General features: G+C 38.8%; 1 protein-coding gene across 1 annotated transcript in view; it reads left to right on the forward strand.

Annotated features, from left to right (window-relative positions):
• The window catches only part of EXOC4 (exocyst complex component 4), a 940,142-nt gene that overhangs the window by 29,377 nt on the left and 891,926 nt on the right, over nucleotides 1-18,839 (forward strand). The window contains exons 2-3 of the mRNA XM_001367316.5: nucleotides 2,782-2,971; nucleotides 7,395-7,589. Of these exons, the coding sequence (XP_001367353.2) occupies nucleotides 2,782-2,971; nucleotides 7,395-7,589 (385 nt within the window). The remainder of the gene's footprint in view (nucleotides 1-2,781; nucleotides 2,972-7,394; nucleotides 7,590-18,839) is intronic.

Here is an 18,839-nt window from a genome sequence, read left to right on the forward strand (position 1 = left end):
TGTATTCCATATCTAGCTACAAACACCTGCTACTTTGCCCTAGACTTAAGACTCTTGCAGTTTTAGACGCTCCTTGGAGATCTTAGTTAGGCTTTAGACTTACTCTTATCTTTATTATGTGCCTCAAGTTGACCACTGCCTCTCTCTAAGGTACAGCTTTGACACTGACTCTTTTGATTAAGGGTGAGATCCAGCACAGGAGTTGAGGGCAGGACATAGTGTAGAAGACAGAGTTTGTTGGGACGTTTAAGTCTGGTATTTAACAGGAATCAATGTAAAGTTTTCAAAAAATAAATGTGTAAGTATAGAATGGGAACAATTTGTATTGACTGAAGTTTATGAGAAAAAGGCATGGAGATTTTAATTAACCAGGTACTTAGCTTGAGTGTGGAAAAAGATAATTCAGTATTGACACTAATAGTGGTTTTTGACATTTCCTACTTCACCTATAGACTTCGCCTAGAGTGCTGCTGTGTTTAATTCTTAGCTCTGTTTTAACAAGGTAGTTGAACAATCAAAATGTTAAGGGGTCTAGAGAACATATCATTCCATGAATGGTTTAAGGGATTGTGGATAAGAAATCTGCTGATTAGGAGATAAAATCAAGAGATGATAACTATTTTCAGGTATCCGAAGGGCTATCACACTGGATCTCAAACATGAAAGTAATTTTGTAGCTCTAACTTTCTGGCTAAATGCTGTAGGAGATTTCCATTGCTCTGGAAGTCAGAATTAGAGCGATTTTTGATATTTGTATTTGAAAAAAGAAATTAAAACCAAAGTAAACATAACTTACTTTCTAGTTTGCACATCAGTAACCATCTCCATTTCTTAAACATCTCATAACCTACTTATAATTTGTTACCATGCTAGTTGGTGTAGAACTATATGGGTTCTCTGGGCCTCTAAATGACTGTTTTACTAGTTAGCTTAAAACAAAATGGAATATTTTGTATTTCTCTTCCCACAGAAGGGATTATTGGGGATGTAGAGGGAAGTGCACACAGTAGTTGAAGAGAGAATAGAGGAAGACTTTTGTAAAGCCATAGGGTGATGATCTGGTGGAGCCCTCAGTATACTGTTTCCTTTTTTTTTTAATTACTTCATGGTAATAACAAGGAATAACAGTTAAATATTCAAGAACCTATTCACCTTGAGACATTTGAGGACTTGAAGGAGTTTATGTTGGAAACCTTCAGTTTCTAAGAAGAGAGGTATGCACCATGGATGTAGCTGATAGACTGGGATCAAACATGAAAGTAATTTTGTAACTCTAACTTTGTAGCTGAATCTTCCATCTTCACCTTTGTCCACTCTTTTTTAGATGTTCTTTCTCTAGAAATATTTTATAATAATGTACTTATTTCTTGATGACTTACTAATTGGCCTTTCACCTTATACCCAGTTTGTAGGACTTTTTACTCGGACTTAAGATGGCACTAACTCTTGACCTCAGACAAGTCACATAACCTTTGTGAGCCTCAGCTTCCCCATCTGTAAAATGAGGGGAATTTGTACTGGATGATTCCAGAGCTCCCTCGTGACTCTCACTCTGTGACTTTAAAAATATCTAGGCTGCCTAGTTCTCTCCTAAATAAATGGTAAGAAGGAACATTTTAATGCTAAATTGTGCCCAAGTTGAGATCTCTTACTTTAAATGTCAGTTTGGAGAACTTCTTCATTTTTCTTGGAAATATCTGAAAGTGGATTAATAATTGACTTGATGACCTTAAAGGAGCTCTAATGATGGCCCTGTAAATGATAGCATTCATCACTTTGAGTCTAAAGTACCCTCCCCAAATTAAAAAAGAAAATGAAATGCACTGGGCTAAGGGTACATATGGACAAACCTGAGGGAATTTAATGAAATCCTGTAAATTACAGCAACTAGCAGATAAGAGGAAAAAGGCTTTTTCTCTTCTTACTGAGTATAAAACTGAATTGAAAAAAATTACACTGCAAGTAAGATAATGGATGAAACAAAGATTTGGATCATGTATCAAACTAGGTTATTGAGAGATTTTTTTAATAAGTGCATCCACCTCATCCCTTGGTTATTGTTGATTTATATCAATCTCTTAGTGCTGTTGTTAGAATAATAATAGAGTGACAGCCTTTCTGTAGAGTTCAGATTTTTACACCTGCAACATCTCCACAGTTCATGCAATCATTTTTACTGGTTTGATGTTTGTTGATACCTAGTTCAGTTAAGTCAGCTGTTTGCAATCTCCTGAGAAGGTTTGGCAGTCTGCAAAAACCTCTTTTGTTTGGTTTTGTTCTTTTAAAGATCCATAAAACTCCCCAAGGCTGAGGTGCAACATGCTTCCTCTTTTGTGCACATCCCCTCCCCTTGCCAAGCACCTGTCTTGCTTCTTTGGAATCTCCCATAGCTGGAAGTCTCCATATTAGAAGCATCTATGCTCTGTGGAGAAGGGAGAGGCTCACTGGCCAGTCTCTAGAGTGTGCCTTTCTGACAACAGGAACAAGCCCCAGGAGGTGTGTGAACATCCACTTCTATCATCCCCTTCTTGCTACTCCCAGGAAAAATAAAACAAAAAGAAAGCTGGGCCTGGGCTGCCTCAAGAGCGTATTGCTGGACAGGGAGGAGGGAATCTGGGATCCTGGGAGGAGTGAGCAGTGCTGTGTTTAACCTGGATGTGCCAGATCTTGCTCAGAAAGTAGTGTTTCTTTTGGTTTACTTATTTAAAAAATAGACTTTTAATGCTTTTTGCAGACTTTGTTTGCTTTTACTGGGCATCATGCATATTCTGTCTTTGTCAGGACTCTCTCTACAAGTGATGATGTGGAAGACAGAGAAAACGAGAAGGGCCGTCTGGAAGAAGCCTATGAAAAGTGTGACCGAGACCTGGATGAGCTGATTGTGCAGCACTACACCGAGCTCACCACGGCCATCCGCACTTATCAGAGCATCACTGAGCGCATCACCAACTCTCGGAATAAAATCAAGCAGGTGATTGGCTGACTTCTCTTCATGTGGAGCTTTTTTTTTTTTTTTAACTTAGAATCAGTACTATGTATTGGTTCCAAGGTAGAAGTGTGGTAAGGGCTAGACAATGGGGCTTAAGTGACTTGTCCAGGGTCACCCAGATAGGCGGTATCTGAGTCCAGATTGGAACTCAGGACCTCCTGTCTCCAGGCCTGGCTCTCTATCCACTGAGACACCTGGCTTTCCCATGGAGCTTCTTTCTGAAAGAGAGGCCCATGTGTTGTAGATTCTGTGATTTTCTTTCTTTCTTTTTTTTAATTTCTTTTTATATTTATTTCAAAATATTTTCCCATGTTTACACGATTCATTTTCTTCTCCTCTTTTCTTCCCTCCCCCCTCCCAGAGCTGACAAGCAGTTCCACTGGGTTGTACTAATGTTGTCCCTTGATACCTATTTCCATATTATTCATTTTTGCTATAGAGCAATCTTTTAAAGCCTAAACCCCAAGTCACATACCCACATATACATGGGATAAGTGGTGTCATATTTTCTTGTTTTTTCTTTTTTTTGCATTTCTACTCCCATAAGAACTTCTCTCAGTGTGGTCACCATTCTTTCCCATAAGTCCTTCAAGGAGTGTCCTGGCTTGTTGCATTGCTACTAGTAGCAAAATTAGAGGCTATGATTTTCGAGCCATCTCTTACTAGAGGCTTGTGTCCGGTTGTTTCCACAAGCTATAAGTTCATGAAGCTTTGCTGAAGGAGACCCCGCAGACATTTTTTCCTTTGTTTCCTCTTTACTACCCAAATGAGGGAGCACACAGGATGGGTCATATATTGGACTTGGAATAGGAAGAATGGGTTTAAAACCACCCCTGACTCATATTTATTAGCTGTGTCACCCCACACGAGTTCCCTGAGCCTCCCTGAGCCTCAGTGTCCTCATCTGGAGTATGGACCTCATTGGATTGTTGAGAGGCTCCCATGGTAATAGATGGAAAAGGCTTTGAACGCTGCAGAGCCCTGCGAATCAAGGTCAGGCTTTTGGTTTTGGTGTATCCAGACCTGTGATTTCCTCCACAGGGAGCTCCCACTGTTGAAACTCCTTCACTAATACAGACAACTGCTCTGTAACTTTGAGTTTAGGATATTTGCCTCTGGAATGGAGAGGGTCAGTGACTTGCTCATGGTCATGTAACCGTTAGGTGCCAGAGGAAGGATTAAGCCCGAGTATTTCTGACTCGAATGCCAGCTCCAAGGGAGGAATTGTCTCAAGAGGAAGTTTATTTTTTGATGGGGCCAAGGCAAGCTCATGAATAGGCACTTTAGGCTTTCTCTTCAATTGCAACTATGTTTATATGGCTAACCATTTTCCTGGTTTGCAAAATCAGTGAGGGTGGAGACCATGTCCCAGTTAAAGTATGCCTCTTCTGAAGCAAGCACAGTGCTCTGCCCATTGGTGGTGCTTAACATTAGTTGAATTTAGTAAATCTGTTCATTGCTGTTGTGTTTGAAGGGTTTGTCCTGTGTATCGAGATTTTCATCCAAGTGAGAAACCATGATTTGGGCTTCCTTAGATAATGGAATAAAAATAGTTTGGTTACAAGCTTGCCTTTGAAGTATCTATATTCATAGCCACAGCAATTCTGCTTTCTGTATTTTCTGCCCTTCGGAGCTTACAATGTTAAGATTTTGGAGGCAGATACATAAATTATTGTTTTGTTTGAGAAGAGCTGTGGAGATCATGGTTTTCTACCTTTCAGAGCATCACTGCGGAAACAGTAAGCCATAACCCTATTTGAGGCAGAATGCTGACCTTGCTGTCTTGTAAAATTAACTGAGTATTTCCAAAGGGAAGGCTGCTGCTCTTATCCTTTACAAGTCAAGAGTTCATCCTATGGATTTATATTTGAAACCAGGGGAAGCTTGAGATCAATTGCCCTAGATTTCAAATAAACTGTAGTCCATTTTGACCCAATTCATACTAAGCTCCAGCAGGGTCAGCAAATGAATGTATAGAGCTACCGACCTTTTGGCTTTACTTAGAGTAATCACAGCTTGGGTGAAGGATCTTTTGATATTTGTGTTTTCTGATTAGTTTTGGTTGACGAGTACTAAAAAAGACTTTTTGTAATCTCAAGGGAAGAGCCAGCAATGATTCCCGACTTGACTTCACTTCAAGTTGATATTATCTTTGCTGCTAAGAAAGAATGTTCACATTTGAACTGACTTGAAAAGACAGCATTCTGAGCTGATTTTTCTAATCCCTTTTTTAAATTATAAGATGCTTGCATTGGTAGCCAAACTCTTTTCTACTACCTTATTTTCCTTCTTCTAAGTTTGGCAATAAAAATAGAAACAACATAACCAATATAGTCATTTCATTAGGCAGTTGTCAGGAAAATAATTGTCATGTAAGAAATTCCAAATTATGACTTAACTCAAAGATCCTGTAGGGAGAAAATTAAAGGGCTGAAGCCCTTTAAAAAGGATAGATGCCTTTACTAATTGGCAAGTATGTAAAGAAAAATGATAGAAAAACAAATGAAACATGAGTGGACTTGTTTTAAGTTAGATACTTTGACAATTTCCTACTATGAAAGTCCAATCTCAATACACTAAGGAAACACTGACATTTCTTTACTAACCTTTTCCTGTTGCTTTTTGGTTTCCAGAGAGTCATTGATTTACATACATATAATAGTTGTTAAAGGTATGAATGTGAATGATTTCCTTGTCTGGCCAATTGCTCAGTGGATTATTTAGTTCCTTCAGGACTAGAGACTTGGGAACACTGAAAATGCATCAGGCCATAAACTGAAATTTTCTTCTTGCTCTTAGCCAATAGAATATAATTGGGAAATGGCAAATTCATTCTTTGCTTTCATGTAGAACTTGACACCAAAGTATTTATATTTTGAATGGGGTGGCTGCATTAAGTTACCGAATTATGGCAGTGTTTAAATAAACTTATAAATAGTATAAGTAAAAATAAACAGTCTCATGGGGATTTGTATATTTGCTAAAATCTAAACTCTGGAAATATAGATAGAAAAATAAATTTGGATTAGGATTAACCATCTAGTATTTTGCCAAATGCAACTGATTTCTTTTTCAGTTTATATGAAAATTCATTGTAAATTCTGTCTAATTAAGAAATTTATTTTCAAACAAAATGACATGTTTTTTGGTCAATACAAATAATGTGGTTGTCAAAGAATTTGAGCAGTTTTGGAAATAAAGTCTTATTGGTCTGTATGGAATTTCAGCTGCTTTGATTTTTTGACACATCAGAATTATAACTTTTATATCATCAGAACCATCATGAATAAAAACCATTTGAGGCAAATGAATCATGATGGCTGTATTGGAAAAATTTAACAAAGATTCAGAACTGAAAGGAATTTGAGAGATTATCTAGTTTAACTCCATCATTTTACATTTGAAGAAACTGAGATCCAGAGATGCTACATGACTAGGAGAGAGCAGACTCAGTGTTGCTGATGCCATGTCCAGGATTCTTTGTCATTTTACTATACTGCCTCATTTGCTTTTAAGGAAGTATATAAAGGTAGTTTTTGGAATAGACTTTCCCTTCTCTGGATCCCTTTGAAAATAGGATAGGTTCAAATATAGGCACAAGGTAGATCAGTGATTTCTCAATAACTTCTCCAGTTTTAGGATTTCTTTGTCTTCCTAATAATCCTGCTGTTTGGGAAAATGTTGAAAGTTAATGATAATCCAAAGATATGTTGTAGAACCTTCCTCACTATTCTCTATAGAATCTCTTTGCACATTGGAAGACTAATTAAATGTGAATACTCTTGAATTTCAGAAGTGGCTCTTTGAAATCTAAAATGGAAAGACATTGAAAAAAACCATTTAATCTTAGTAACTTTTGTTTGGAGCTCATTTATCAATATAGGAAATGGTTGGTTCTGTTTTCCCCTTTGAGTCCGTTTGTATGTGTATCCATTTGCTTGTGTTGATTTAAATAAAGCTCTCCTTGGAGACATATGACCTCTTAGAGTCCCTTCAAGTCCGAGGATTCTCTCTGGGAGATTAGAGAGGAATAGCAGCGTGAAGTTTTCATTTCCATCATTTTCCCATGAAACATATTTAACATTTACATAGCACTTAATATTTTCAAAGTGCTTTATAGCATTAGTTATGTCTTATGGATTCACTCAGGGGTAGGCCAGGAGTAGTATTCTCATTTCACAGCAGAGAAAACACAGACAGAGAGAGGCGAAGAAGACTCACCCAAGTGAGTCAGTGTGAGAGCCAGGATTAGAACTCAGAAAACGCACTAACCCAGGGGATTAAGAGAAAGTAGGAGTTAGCAACTGTTAAGTACAATTAGCACCAAGGAACAATGTTAACTGGTTAGCAAGCTTAAAATGGAGAGAATTTGGACTGAATCAAGATTGAAATTGCTCTTTTATAGGTAAAGGAGAATCTGCTTTCCTGCAAGATGTTGTTGCATTGCAAACGGGATGAGCTCCGGAAGCTGTGGATTGAAGGAATTGAGCACAAGCATGTCCTAAATCTGTTGGATGAAATTGAGAATATCAAGCAAGTGCCTCAAAAACTGGAACAGTGCATGGCCAGCAAGCACTATCTTAATGCCACGGACATGCTGGTAAGATATAATGCTTTATGCTAATGGGCAATTCTTCCAGGGCCTAAGAGCACTCCTGGCACCTTCGAGTCCTTTTTAGTCTGTCTAAATCTGGTAATGCAGGCATCCTATTACAGATGTTCTCTTGGGGATTTGGTAGTTCTTGGCAGGTGATATGGAGCAGTCTCTGCTACTGGTTTAAGTATTTTAAATGGAAGGGGATTACTATTTATACATCCTCTGTCTGTGGAAAGCTGGGTTTGGCACTAAATTGAGTAATGATGCAAACCCAATATTTAAATCATGTTGGGATGGTAGACAGAAAGACTTTTACTTTCAACAAAAGGTAGTTAATGTGCTTCATGCTCAAGTCTCAAATGAACCTAGAAGGATAGAGGAGTGCTCTTGAATTCAGTTACCTTGTCTTTCCTGGAATCCTTTGAGAGCATTAACAGTAGGTCAAAAGACTTTTGCCTTTAAGTTGATAAGATAGGAGAAGGATTGATGCAGTTATCACAAGGGGCAACCTTGGTCAGTAGGGTGAGCACTTGCGCTTTACAGCCTGGAGCCTTGCATCTTCCTTCTTAGAAATGATTTGGTTAAGCCTTAAGAACAACAAGGAAGAAAACCTAGAGAGTGGGGTTTCTAGTCAGATCTTTTTCTCAGGGTCTGTAGTTGTTATAGTGGGGCGCACTACCTCCTCATAATAGTTCTCAGTTCTGTAGGGCTGGCCTTCCACTAATGCAGGGAAGCTCATGCAAATATGATTCTGGCTTTACACAAGGAAACTGAGGATCAGAGAGATTAAGTGTTTTGTCCACATTTGATCAGTTGCCAATTTTGGAGCTAGAATTCAGCCCAGGACTGTTCAGTTTTTGTCATACCACAACTTCCTACATCTGTGATCTTTTGTGGGAAAAGGTGATCCACAAAAGGGTGACCTTTTGCCTCTCATTTGTCTCATTCTTCTCTTTCTCCTTTTCTCTCCTAATCTTCTCATCTCTGCTAACTATTTCCCTTACTTAAGTCATGTTGGTATGGGGTTCAGATGTGTACCCCTGGGGTTCAGAAAGGATACCTTTTGCAAGAATGCAAGACTCCAAAACTTAGCTTAAAAATAAAAAGAGAAATCTATTAATTTAGAAAGTAATGTTCTGAATGGCCAGGAGGATAACAAGGTGGGGCAGCAAGATGGGGAGCAGTTCCTGGGAGGACAGCACAAATGGAAAGGCTGTTCCCATGAGGACAGCATGGATGGAAAGGCTGTCCTCCAGAGGACATCAGTTCTGGGAATTTTATACTCTTTAGAACAGATGCTCTGTCATGGTGTGGACGGGACTAGGAAAACAAAAGGTAAAAACAAAGTTATGGTAAAAGTAGAGGACAGATTTAGGATGAATAAAGTGGAGGGAAAGACAGAAGTAAACCCTCAGGTATTTGGTGGGGTGAGGTGGTCATCTGACTGGGGTCTGCCTGGAGGCATAAAGATTCATCTCTTTGTCCATCTTAAATCTAGAGGACTATCAAAGAGGATAAACATCTCAGGACCCTAGTGGGGTCATTGGGTGTTTCTAGGTTCAGAGTCAAGAGGATGCAAGGGAGCAAGGGAGATAATAGTTCTACTGGAATTCTGGGGGTACAGTGCCCATGTCAATGTTGGTATGGTAGATAGAATGGTCAATAAAGATGCTTAGATTTTTCTTATTTTAAGTGGTCTCTTGAAACAACCCTCAAACCTTACTTGATCCGGATACCCCCTTATTTCTTATTATCTACTCATTTCATAACTTCTGTGATTTGACTTCTAATCTTATCACTTGCCATTGCCTGGTTAAAGTAATGTTTCTCATGTACCTGCTTACTAGTCATAATATATTATTGTTCAGAATCATTCAGTGGCTCCCTAATCCCTGCCATATAAAATATAAATTCCGTATTCTAACATTTCAAGTCTCTAAATTTTACCTCTGGTGTGCCTTTCCAGCTTTATTTCATCATATTCTTATTTATATATTCTAAGTCCTGACCAAACTGAATTACTCCTTGATGTCCTTCTTATGCCCTTGCCTTTGGGTATACCATCCTACATCACTGAATTGATTCTCTTTACATGCCAACCTTTTTTTCAAGATCTATCTTGAAAGTTGTAATTTGTTTTCCATGAATCCTTTCTTAGAAGACTTCTACAATAAGTAGCTTCTCCTTAAGCCTCTTAGAATAATTGTTTGACCTCTATTATTCATTTAATCATTTGCATTCTGCATTTTCACTCACTAACTTCTCTTTTGAGATTCAACCCATCATTTAGTTCAGCTCATTGTTTTGGTCATCTAATGACAGTTGTTTAGCTCTTGGCTTAATTTTTCTTCTCACACTAAACACCCATCTTCATATTTGGGGAATTCAGTATATACATTGAGGTTCTCTTAAAGCATCTTAGTTTCCTACTTTATCTACTTTCTTAATTCCCAATATCTGTTATTTTCATTCTTCTTTAGCTATACCCACAGGTGGAACCATATCTTGAGATTCTTTTCACCTGGGATCTATGAACTTCTTTTAAAAAATATTTTGATAACTATATTTTAATATAACTTATTTTCTTTGCAATTCTATGTCTTGCTTTAAAAGAAAACATTTAAAAACATTATTTTTGGGAGGAGTTTTCTAGGGAGTCCATGACACATAAAAGGTCATGAACTATCAACAAGCAGAGGACAAACGGTGGGAACCAAAAACACAGAAGAAAGGCAACTGCTTGACTACAGGGGCCGAGGGGATAGGATTGGGGATATAGGCTCTAAATGAACATCCTAGCACAAATACCAACAACATGGAAATGGATTCAGATCAAGGACACATGTGATACCCAGTGGATTTGCGTGTTGGCTATGGAAGAGGTGGCGGGAGGGGAGGGAGGAAAAGAAAATGATCTGTGTGTTCAATGAATAATGTTTGAAATTGACCAAATAAAATAATGTCTAAAATGGGAAAAAAAGGAAAAAAAGGTCATGAGCTCCTGCCTTAGATCTTAGCATCACACATAACCAGGACACTTTAGGGATCCTGATCCCTTCTTTGATTCTAACTTCCTTTACTTCTGTCTTTCCCTCCACTTTACTCATCCTAAATCTGTCCTCTACTTTTACCATAACTTTGTTTTTACCTTTTGTTTTCCTAGTTCATCCTCTTTACCTCTCCCTTCTTAGGCTGCTGCCTGTCATTGACCACTTTAACTATTCTTTGTTGTCTACCCATGAAACCGTTGCCATTTTGTCCCATTGCCTTGCTGTAAACCTACGGTCACTTCTAATGCTTGCTGCCTTCTCTTCCACACATGGGGAAGCACTTATTAAATACCTTTATGTGCCAGGCACTGTACCACATACTTCACAAAATCTTATTTGATTTTCTCAAAACCCTGGGAAATAGGTGCTAGTACTATCTCCATTTTATAACTGAGAACAATTGAGGCAGAAGGAGATTAAGTGACAAATCTAGGCTCACATAGCTTCTGTCCAGAGTTTTGAATTCTGATCTTACTCCAAGCCCCATGCTCTTTCTACTCTGCCTTCTGTGTTGCGCAGTTAATCTGGAAGAAATCATTCAGTCATGTTGACCAGAGCCAGAACAGATTTATCTAATCTCAACTGGGCCTTCATTATTTCATAGCCATCCTTTGCTATCATGAATACTTTGCTACTCTCTTTGCAACAACTCTTGCAAATTTTTCCTTTTGTCCTCAGTATCATTATTTAGCTCCTTTCCCCATTCTGGTGGTGGAATACCTTGTTTCCTAGTTCCTAGTGGATCTGTTATCCACTGTGAATTTCTTTTTCTATAGGACAGTGGTGGTGAACCCATGGCACAGGTGCCAAAGATGGCCCACACAGAGGCTCTCTGTGGGCACTCGGCTGCTCCCTCCCCCAAGTTTGTTACTAGAAAGGGAGAGATTTGGGTGGAGCTGCTCCCCTCCCCCTCTTTACCATGCCTGAGGTCATTTTTTCACATCCTCCATCTCTCTAAAGGGCGGGCCAGGGGGTGCCTAGCACTGGGGGAACTTGGCCTGGTACTCCATCTCTAAAAAATTTGTCATAATTGCTCTAGGATATAACTAAAAAACCCTCTACATCAAGGGGGAAGCTAAGTGGCTTGGTGGGTTAAGAGCCAGGCCCAGAGATGGGAGATCCTAGGTTCAAATCTGGCCCTAGACAATTCCTGATTGTGTGGCCCTGGGCAAATCATTTCATCCCCATTGAATAGCCCTTACCACTCTTCTGAAGATAAGGATTTAAAAAAACAACAACCCCAAAACAACTCTCTACATCATCCACCATTCTGACCTCTTTTGTTCAGTTTGTCATGGCTATCTTTGTATGCATTGTTGTCTCTACTACATAGTATGTTCCTTCATAATTGTGTTACTTGTCACTTTTGTATCCCTAGCACATTAAACTTAATATATATTTGTTAAATGAATGGACAGTTATCCACTGCTAAGAGTTGTTCATAGTTATGGGCCTCACATGAACTCAAAGAGACATTATCTTTCTTTAATAGAATGGACATCCTTTCCTTTGTTATGCAAAATTCCATGGGCTGCAACCCTTGAATATACAGGGGAAAGTGCCTGGGAAGGAAAAGGGTAAATGATCTGAATGAGCCTTCATTTCTTATTTCTACAGTCTAATGTATTCATACTTTCAAGGAGCATTTTGATAAAAGTTCTTTATGAGACGCTTTTAAAGATATTTGGTAGTCACAAGGTGAGAGGTGCTCTGACTTCCTGTCATGCACTGAAACCTGGTTATGGGATAAGGAATGGCCAATTTTCACAGCAATTCCGGGTTAATAGTGGTCTGCCCTTGGGAATGGTCCTAGGGAATGTTGATTCCCAGTCACTTGCCCAAGGTGATGTCATCTGTGATAATGGTTATATAGGAATCCTAATGGAAGTCATTCTTGCTTTAGTATTGGTTTATGGATTCTGAATCCATGTATATTATATGAATGTTTAAATGTAAAAGAAAGCTTTCCTTTGTTACATTTCTTAAATGGGGAGTTACAATATTTTAGATCAATTGCCTTTTTTTCTCAATCCAGTAGAACAACTACCACATTTGAGGCGAAGTAGAATAAATAAGGTCTTAACACTCATAGAAGTTATAGTCTAGTATGAGAGATAAGACATGAACATGACTTTCTTGTAGGGAGGAAGTCAGAGATGTGTGAAAAGACACCAAATATTGTGGGAACTCGGAGAAAAGGGAGAGATCGTTTTCATGTTCTCTAGATTGTTACATCCTGCCAACAACACATATGTGGATCTCGGAGAGGAGAGGCTCCTTTCTTTTTCAGGTGTGCATGCCAATTAAAATTGTGAGGTGAAAAAAGCAGAAGACGGGATAAAACAGATTTGTTGTTGAAACACTTCAATGTGGTCCAGTTTTGAAATAGGTCCAATTTCAAGTATAATCATAGAAAGTGGGTCATTGGAATTTTTTTTTATCAAATATTTATCTCTTTTAAGATTTCACATTTCTACTTTGAGCTAAGTAAAGTAAAGCTTAACTGTTTTACAAAAAACATTCAATATTGAAAAAAACTTCCCTTCACCTCTGACTCTTTGATTTATATTGTTTTGGAAAAACCTCACCAAGACCTTAATATGCTTCACTTGATATTGAGACAGTGACTGTAAGAGACAACAGTAGATGACAGTCTGCTAAATGATCGACTATATCTGCTCAGTACGTGTTATACACTGGCTCTGGCTTGCCTCTGGCAATCCTAAAAGGGAATTTATTGTAGTCCTTAAGAGGATCCACGTTTTCACCTGGTTTGGTGTAGTTCCTGGAGAGATTAGCAAACTGTCTCCATGAGTTGATATGGCCAGGCAGATTCATCTTCTGGAGGCCTTTTCATGATGGGCTTTGGTGTTCTTTGTGGCAGGCTGTGGTCATAAACTGTTTGCATCTCCTGACCACAACTAGAGGCACAGGGATGGTATTCAGTGCAGAGAGAGAAGGTGGGAAACTCATCTGAAAGGTGGGTACAGTGGGGGTATGGGTGGACTGTGATATCATCAGCCTGAGGTAGTTAGTTCGAATCTTGACACGGGAAAAGGTTTTGTTTCTGTTTTCATAGAATCCAGTAAAGTTTATATAAATTAAAATGAACAATATATGTTAAAAACACCCTACATCATTCTCAGTATTATATTTAAATATAAAATTCACCCTCTTTTCATATGAACTTGACAGTAGAAGGAGTTTGAGTTTCTAGACTAGTGGAAGGAATAGTCTTTCAAGTCACCTAGTATTTAATCATTTATTTTTCTATAAAGATATTTTATTTTTAACTATTTCATTTAATAAATTTCTACATAAGTGTTCTGAAGTTATTGATCCAAATTGTCTCCTTCCCTCACTCCCTCCTGACAAGCCATTTGATCTTCACCTAGTATTTATTAAGGGACTACTATGTGCCAGGCACTGTGCTGAGCACTAAGGAAGCAGAGGAAAGCAAAAAAAGAGGCCCTGCTCTCAAGGAGTCAAAGAGCTAATGATTTAATTGGGGTCAACATATAGATAACTTGAAATAAATAAGACACACAGGCACAGATAGTCTATATATATATGTATATATGCATATACACACATACATATATAGCCCATATGTAGAGACTACATTGGAAATAATCTCAGAGGGAAAATCCTAAAATTAAGGAAGACTAGCAAAGGCTTCTTATAGAAGGTAGGACTTTAGCTAAGACTTGAAGGCAGGGAAGCTAGAAGGTATCCATAAAGGAGAGAAATTCAGGCATGGGGGATAGCCAAGGGAAATGATGGAAATTAGGAGATGGAACATTATGGTTGAGGAAGAGCAAGAGGGTCCAGTGTCACTGGATCCCAGAGTATGTAGAGGGGAGCAAGGCAAAAGAAACGTGAAAAGGTAGAAAGGGATGAAATTATGAAGGCCTAAAAAGCCAGGTTGAGGATTTTATAATTGATTCTGGGGGTAATAGGGAGCCACTGGAGTTGGTTGATTAGGGAGTGATATCATGTACTTTGGGAAGATCAGTTTGGCAGTTGAGTGTAGTGTCCTGAAGTGGGGAGAGACACGAGCTCAGGAGATCAAGTACCATGAGATTGCTCCATTTTCTAGGGTGAGGGTAGAAGGGACTCCCTTTGTGGTGTATGTGGTGGCCACGTCAGAGGAGAGAAGGAGGCATATACAAGTGGTGTTATAAGGACAGAAATGACATGATTTGGCAACTGATTAGATATGGGAGGAGTGAGAATATATTGTATATTAGAAGTCAAATAAGACACCTCAGGTTGTGAGTGCAGGTGTCTGGCCATTCATTGTAAGAGGGAAGTTTGGAAGAAGGGGTCGGGGGGGGGGGGGGAGGGATTTCAGGGGGAAGATAATGAGTCAACTTTAGACATGTTGAGCTTATGATGTCTATGGGACATCTGGTTCAAGGTGTCCCATAGGTAGCTGAAAATGTAAGACTGGATGTCAGGATTGAAGATGGAGCTGGATGGATGGATTTGAGAATCTGAATCCAGGGAGGAGTGAAGAAGTGCCAGGGCAGAGTTGCGAGAGACAGCTATGGTTAATAGAAATGGTCTGAATGAAGATCTAACAAAGGAGACTCAGAAGGAGTTGTTAGGCAGGTAGGAGGAGAATCAGGAGAGCAGTGCCATGGAAACTGAGAGAAGAGAGTATCAAGGACCATGAGGACCAGACTAGAGATGTCAGGAAGGATGAGAACTGAGAAAATCCATGTTTACTGTTCTGCTTGGCCTGAGAGGTTACATTGAGCATCAGAGGTTGGAAATTGTGAAGAGGCAGATTTCAACTCAGTATAAGGAAGTCTTACTGATATTAAATATTTTTTAGCTTCTCTATTTCATTCCCCTCAAACCTTTTCTCTTCTATATGCTCTTTATTATGTTCACACTTTTAGGAGAATCGACACTGTCCAGCACTTGTTAAGGAAAAGCAAAAGGGAAGAGGAATGGAAAATGTTTTCATTCTGATGTTTTGTACTTAGATATTGTATCTTGTGTTGTTATATATCCTTGCTAATGTAAATGCTGCTACCATTTGAGGAAATGGTACCTATTCCATCCTCTGTGGTTGAGTGCTATTTGGCAATATCCACATGAAATAAGGACTCAACAGTCATGTGTCTGTGCTAGTTGAGGGAGAGCTGCCTCTATTTAATAAAAAGAGGATACTGCCCCAGAGAAAAGCAAAGGTTTCCCCTGATGATGCTCTTTTCTTGTCCAGGGGCTTGGAATTAAAGACTTCCGTTCCCCTGGTACCTGCTCTGCCATCTATCATTGCACACTTGCTGCCATTTCCATTTGAAGAACTGGTGTCCGCTCTCATCATGAGACTCAAGTTGACTCTTCATCTTTCAGGAGAAAGTGTGGAGGGAGAAGATAGTCTGTCCTGTCCTGGCTATTCTGTATTCAGATGACTAGCAACATCAATGGCCCCAGTCTTAGTCCTTTGAGCCTTTGAATCTTGAGAGAAATTTCAAAACCTTTTATGGAAAAACTAGCCTAATTTGCATGGAGAGATCAATGATGTTTAAGACCTGGAAATACTTTTACTCATCCTTTATTGACTGTTTCACTCTGTGTAACTTCTGCTTTAAATTTCTCCCTTTAATTCTTCAAAGCCTTTCCCCATTTCAGTCTTTCATTAGATCACTTCACCTCATCTTTTACTGAGAAAAACACAGACTAGCACACTTCAAAACATCTCTATTTGTTTATCTGTCTTCTCACTTATTGCAATATAAGACCATGAAGTGTTTTTTTCTCTTTGCCAAAGCTAATTTCTATACTGTATGCTCTTGATTTCATTCTTGGAACTTGCCCCATTAGTCATTCCTTTTTCTCTCCTTCCTCTTTCTTTTTTTTTAAAGTATATTTTATTTTTTCCCCATTTACATGTGATAACAATTTTAATGTACATTTTTGAAAACTTTGAATTCCAATCTCTCCCTCTCCGCCATGGTCTCTCTTTCTCTTTCTAATCTTCCTATATTCTGACTCTTTTCCTACTGCCAACATGCATGTTTAGATCTTCCCTCCAGCCTAAAACTAAATTAAACAAACTTTCAACTTGCCAGCCATGTAAGTTATTTTGCTATGTTTATCCTTTGTTTTATTGCTCAAGCCCTATAATGTTGGCCAGGTGTATTCTCAGATCCATGAAATTTGCCTTCTAATTCCATCATTTTACTCAAATTGCACTCCCAAAGATTACTAATGATCAATGGCAAACAGATAGTTATCTTATGCTTATCTTATGGCCTTTTCTCAGTCATCCTTGATACTGTTGAATATGTTCTCCTCTTGGATACTTTCTTCTTGGATACTTTCTTCTCCCTTGGATTCTATGGCATTTCTCTTTTTTTTTTGTTTTATCTTATCTAACTACTGTTCCTTAGTCTCCTTTGGTGAATTGTCATGCCTTTCTTCTCTATTATGGGGAACTCTGATTATAGGTATGCCCTCAATCTTGTGTCTTGGATTCTCTTAGTTCTCTCTATACTCCCTCTGGTGGTCTTACCCAATTTCATTGCTTTAGTTGTCTGTCTAGGTGATGTTCAAATCTATAGCTCCAACTCTAACTTGGCTCTTGAATTTTAGTCCCAAACAGCCAACTGGATATCCCATTGGCATCTCGATATAAAAAAGGGAATCAAAGATTTTCTTCCCCCAAATCTGCCTTCTTTCAAATCTTCCTATTTCTGTTGAGTGTACCATCATATTCACTGTCACTCAAGTGACTTTCTTTTCCCTCTCTCAGATTCAATCAGTTGCCAAGTCCTCTCAGTTTTACCTTATTACACGTTTCTCATTTTCTCACTTCTTTCCCCCTATAAAACTTAACAGCCTTGGTTCAGGTTCTGATCATGTTTTGCCTGAACTATTTCAATATCCTCTGAATTAGTTCCTCTCTTTCCCGGCTCTCTTCTCTCTATTCCATCTCCCATATAATTGCTCCTGTCTGAAGCACAAGTCTAACTTGACCATGCCACTGTGCTGCTCCAAAAACCCATTGCCCTTGGAGGAAAATAGAAACTCCTGAGCTTGGCCGTGAGCACCATGTGTATTTTGGCTCCAAACTATGTTTTTAGACTCATATCTTTTACATTTAATTTCAGTGGGCTACTGTTCCCTGAAGGTGATGCTCCATGCTCTGCTGTTGTGCACAAGCAGGACATTCCATATCTTGAATGTACTCCCTCACACTCATCTTGCTGAATCCTTATGCTTAGGACTTAGGCTTCTTCCATCCTTCTAGGATTCCTTTTCTTGTCCTATAGATTTTTAGCGTTTTCTTCCTTCTCAAATTTCTGAAAGCTCACTCTATTTTCTTTTAAATACCAGCTTCTGGAGAGCAGGGGCTCTTTTGGTTATTCATTTATTCATGGACAGATGTATGTATGCATGTATTCCCTTGTACCATTGGTGTTTGTTAGTAAATGTTTGTTGAATTGAACTGAATTATCTCTGGAAGTAGATTGTAAGCTAGAGATTTAAGAAAGGGAATGATAGTGTAGGCAGTATGAGCAAACTTTCCTTGCAATTCTGTTGCTTTCATATGACCTTACTGAATTAACGTCCTTATAGTCAGGTCCTGCTTTTTTCCTGTCACCTTTTGGGGAATTGGAGTGGAAAAACAATGGCAAACAGATAGTTAACTGTGGTGTGCCATGTATTCCTGTGGTTAGCAACCCCTAAGCCTTGAACCTCTTTTCACCACTAGATGGTGCATGCTTTTTCATAGAAATGCCCGGCATTGGTGAGATTTCTTTGTGCTTTTTAAGGGATCCCTGCAGGAACCTGACAAATGAAGGGATTCAAAGGGTTGAAAACAGAAATCCCAGGTAATTAAAAAAAAAAAGCATTATTGAATGAGTGGAGCAACGACATGCAAAGGATTAAAAAGTGTGTGCATTGCTTCTGCTTCGTTTTTTTGGGGGGCCATGGTTGTTTGCTTATTCAATGCAAACCAGAATTGCAATAGACATATGTAACATTTACATAGTCCTTTAACATTTGCTAAGTGCTTCATTTATATGATCTCCTTCTTGTACCTCATAATTACCCAGTGTGCTGGGTAACTACAAGCATTTTAAATCTCTTTAATAGAGGAGAAGCCTGAGACACGGGCTATGAATTGCCAAAGACCATTTAGTTATCAAGTGTCAGAAGAGGTATTTGAACTTCGACTCTT

This window comes from Monodelphis domestica, chromosome 5, assembly GCF_027887165.1.
Source record: "Monodelphis domestica isolate mMonDom1 chromosome 5, mMonDom1.pri, whole genome shotgun sequence".
Classification (NCBI taxonomy): Eukaryota; Metazoa; Chordata; class Mammalia; order Didelphimorphia; family Didelphidae; genus Monodelphis; species Monodelphis domestica.